Source organism: Meleagris gallopavo, chromosome 1, assembly GCF_000146605.3.
Source record: "Meleagris gallopavo isolate NT-WF06-2002-E0010 breed Aviagen turkey brand Nicholas breeding stock chromosome 1, Turkey_5.1, whole genome shotgun sequence".
Taxonomy (NCBI): Eukaryota; Metazoa; Chordata; class Aves; order Galliformes; family Phasianidae; genus Meleagris; species Meleagris gallopavo.
The window spans coordinates 149,047,406-149,051,857 of record NC_015011.2 but is presented as its reverse complement, the minus strand read 5'-3'; the positions used below and the strand labels follow the sequence as shown (position 1 = coordinate 149,051,857).

General features: G+C 44.1%; 1 protein-coding gene across 1 annotated transcript in view; it reads right to left on the bottom strand.

Annotated features, from left to right (window-relative positions):
• Positions 1 to 4,452, bottom strand: part of OBI1 (ORC ubiquitin ligase 1) — a 30,384-nt gene that overhangs the window by 22,981 nt on the left and 2,951 nt on the right. Inside the window, exon 2 of the mRNA XM_031552032.1 lies at positions 4,201 to 4,445. Coding sequence (XP_031407892.1) covers positions 4,201 to 4,445 — 245 coding nt within the window. The remainder of the gene's footprint in view (positions 1 to 4,200; positions 4,446 to 4,452) is intronic.

Genomic DNA, 4,452 nt, shown 5'->3' with positions numbered 1-4,452 from the left:
AGGTTGGCCATGAGCCAGCAGTGTGCCCTCGTGGCCAAAAAGGCCAATGGCATTCTGGGGTGCATTAAGAAGAGCGTGTCCAGCAGGTCGAGGGAGGTGATCCTCCCCCTCTACTCTGCCCTGGTAAGGCCTCATCTGGAGTACTGTGGCCAGTTCTGGGCTCCCCAGTACAAAAAAGACAGGGATCTCTTTTGGAAAGAGTCCAGTGGAGGGCCACAAAAATGGTGAAGGGCCTGGAGCATCTCCCCTATGAAGAAAGGCTAAGTGAACTGGGTCTGTTTAGCCTTGAGAAAAGATGACTGAGAGGGGGCCTGATCCAGGTTTATAAATATCTGAGGTGTGGCGGCCATTGTGGTGAGGCCAGTCTCTTTTCAGTGGTACGTGGAGACAGGACGAGGGGAAAAGGACATAAGCTACAGCATAGGAAGTTTCGCACGAATGTGTGTAAGAACTTCTTTATGGTGAGGGTGACGGAGCACTAGAACAGGCTGCCCAGGGAGGTTGTGGAGTCTCCTTCTCTGGAGTTATTCAAAACCCACCTGGACACCTACTTGTGCAACCTGGTGTAGGGAACCTGCTTTGGCAGGGGGGTTGGTATCGATGATCTCTAGAGGTCCCTTCCAACCCCTACAATTCTGTGATTCTGTGAACTATAAATCCAGTTTAAAAGTAAGTATGGGACAAAGAGACTAACTACGATACAGAAGAAAATTACTTTTCTTTATACCCATGCTTTACTGAGGCATGTGTTAAAACTTACTGTAACTTAAACTCTCAAATCCCGTAAGATTTGACATTCATATCTATGTTAAGTTTCTGTAAAAGAAATATTTGCTATTACTTCATCTCTATCTTTGCCCAATAAACATCTTCTGATACACAGAGGTAGCAGCGCCTACTACTTCCATCTGCTTGCACTGCATCTGTTAAGCACTTAGAAGCCCAAGTTCAGGAGAATTCTTTCAGTTGCAAAGGAAGTCTTCATCAGCCTCAAAGTTTTCCTCATTCGTTCTACTAGAAAAGCTGTCCAGCTAAGATGGAGAAATGAAATGTTGGCAGGGAAAATCAAGGAAGTGGAAAGCGCAGCTAATAACCACTTTGGAAAACAGGAAAGAAATGTCATGAAGTAATCATACCTTCACAATCAGTGTTGCACAAGCTATAAACTAACTGTTTTACCACTCACATACAACAGATCTGAATTAAGAGCCAGATCTGTCGGCTCCTTCTCCAATTTGCTTTCTATGCCTCTAACACATTATAGGATTACTAGTAGTTTAAAAACTTCTGATATGACAGCCTAGGAACCTCAGGACTGTCCATACACAAGCAGAATGTCAAGTAATGGAAGGTGTAAATAGAGAGACTAAATTATTTCTGCAAGCATCTGCACATTTTCACCTCTAATTAAGGAGACTTTTTTTGTGATTAATGCAAGCATTAGCATAGCAATGCTTTGTAAACATTTAAATATTTCAATAATATAGATACATAAAAAATACACTCTTGTTATTTACTGCTTTCTTTACCAGATAAAGAGCTTTCTGCAGCTTTCCCCCTGCAGCTAGAAGAAAAAAAAAACAAAAACAAAAACCTTTTTTTCTGGTTGCTCTTCTTTTTCATCCAGAAGCAGCCATTATATGAGCATAGTTACACGAATGGTTCTGATACGCAGAAGAATAACATACAGTAGCCCAAACAGGAGAACACATTTCAAGAGTGTAGGTCTTCACCCAGGGGAGCAAGAGACCCTCAGTTACCCCAAACATGACATGGATGTATTCTTCTTGCAAGTGAATGTTGACTCTACAACTGTAAGTCACAATTATTACTCTCTAGAGGACACTGCTCCTGATTTATACATTCACATGTTTCATTTCAGGGCTGAGGTTTATACTTGTGTTAGCTCAGAACTAACACAAAGCAATTCATGCAACAGCAGAAGGAGCTGCTGCTGAAGTGTCATCAGGAAACACAAAGGCTGGGGGCGTCACTTCCCTTCACCAAGTCCCTGAGCCTGTGACAAGCCTGGGGGTGGGGGATCACAACACATGTTACTAAAAAGCATTTTACTTGAATTACAGCACAGTTTCAGTTCCTTAATTGAACACAGTGACTGGAGAGGCTAGACCTTATTTGCAAAGGCTTGATTAGCTAAGGAAAATTTGAGCATCGTCCTAGTTTTCCTTCCCCACGCAATGTGATTCTTCCATGGATCAAAATCAAATCCCGTAATTACATTTACACCATGCTGAAGGCTCTACTGGACCTGCAAGCAGTATGAACTGAGGAGCAGGCATATGGAAAACAAGCATACTGATATCAGAGAATGAAGCCCTGGACATCAGCAGAGATTTCAGTACACACAGAACCTCATGCCTGAGCCCAAGCAAATTACTGCTGAAATCAATCCGATGAGACCTTCAGTCAATCTGCAACAAGTACGCCTGAAGACCTCATGCAGCTTCTGATCAACTCGCCAATTACGAATATTAGAAGTTAGCCCAGACTACCTTAAAAGAACATTGATCACAAAAGAGCAGTTAGTTCTTGCTATGTTTATTCACTCATCTTGCAAATATACTCTGCGTTAATAAAATCCTCTAATGTTCTCACCCTGCAAAGAACTCAGCTTCCTTAAATACAACACTGGATGACAATACTGAAGGAGTTTCTACTTAACTTCTCTTTTTATACACTTATCACAATGTACAATGAAATCCCTGTTTTGCCACTAATCCCCTACAAGTTCTGCAATAGGTACGTTCTGACTGCAGGGTGGGCTTTACCACCATCCCATCTGAAGCCCATGTTACAAAATACAGAAGTACTAGAACCTGTCAACCCCCAGCACTGCCTTCTGCTCTACTCTACTCTATAAAATGAGTAAGATTTGCCTCTTATTTGTGCTAATAGTCCTTTATTCCCCCCTAAAAATACTCCTGAAAAGAGTTTTTTCTGATGTTTTTCCATCACGTTTCAAGCTGGAGATAAAGATTTATATTAAAAGAACAGCCACAGTAGACAACTTTGGCAAAATCTAATGCATCTGATAAAGGAAGCATCTGAAAGTCTTCTATACAGATGTACTCACTGGTTTCACTTACATAATTTTAATACATTATTTCAGTGCAAGATATCAAGAAAGAAAAACATGGAAATCTCTTCCAGTACAAACTCAGCTACCTCCATTCCCGGCTAATTCCAGAAGTAATGAGGAAGAATGAAGCAATTGTTTAAAAAGAGCAAGCAGGCTTATACCAGAACATAATGAATATAGAATGGCCTGGGTTGAAAAAGACCATAATGATCATATTTTCAACCCCCCTGCTATATGCAGGGGGCTATATGCAGCCACCAGACCAGGCTGCACAGAGCCACATCCAGCCTGGCCTTGAATGCCTCCAGGGATGGGACATCCATGTTTAGATTATGTTGGAAATCAGCACAATCACCACAAACTTAAAATCCTTTCCAAAGAGCATCCACTCTGCATTACATACACAGCAAACTTATGTTCTCCTCCCTCTATATTAAAAACACAAAAGGAGAGATAAGAAGACTCCATTCCTGCCTTGCTTGGCCGCCAATGAAAAGCCAAGAAATCAGTACACGTGGTTGACAGAAGCAGCACTGTGGAGGTAGGACAGCTGAATAAAGGAAGGTGTCCAACTACTGCCACTACCAGTGCCATACCTGCTGCATGCACGAAATGCACCTCTTCTTTGGTTACTGGGCAAGCAGAACAGGCCTCAGAGGCACGCCAACATGGGGCAGGAAGAAAGCGGGTGGTAAATGGTAAATACCACAGTACAAACATAAAGGATATTTCTTCACTTGTGATCGCTGATGTGTTTTAAGAGGTTTGCTCTGGGATGCAAGAAAACATGAAAGAGAAATGGGGAGCGAGAAAGGAACACGCAAAGCAGGCAGTGATGGCAGCTGGCTCTGGGGGCTTTCAGAGCCAAACAGCTCTCTGCCACCCAAAAGAGATGAAAATGTGACGGAGACCCTCTCAGGCCAGAAAATCACAACATTTTCTCTGAAGTCTGTAATTCTGCTGAATGCTTTCACCAAATCGGGTTCTACACCTCTTCTTTGTTCCACCTGGCCTCACACCGCCCTCAGACACAAACCTGCCGTGCATGCTAAGCTGCTCCACCTCCCACAACTATAAGACAAAAACCTCAAAATCTTCACTCCGAAAGCACTACGCCCGCAGTCCGAGTTTCGAGTGTGTGCGTGCGGGGGGGAACGGGACGGGGACGGACCGACGGCGTCTCGTGGCTCGCGGCCCTCACGGCTCCCAGAGACGTCCTGCGGGATTTCCCCCACCCGCTCGGTGCCAGCAGCCCCTCGGCCACGATACTTCCCACCTCCAGACGGGATCGCCCCTCTGTTCGCAGAGGGCACGGCGAAACCTCCGAGCAGGCGCAGCCGGCCGCCTTCCTC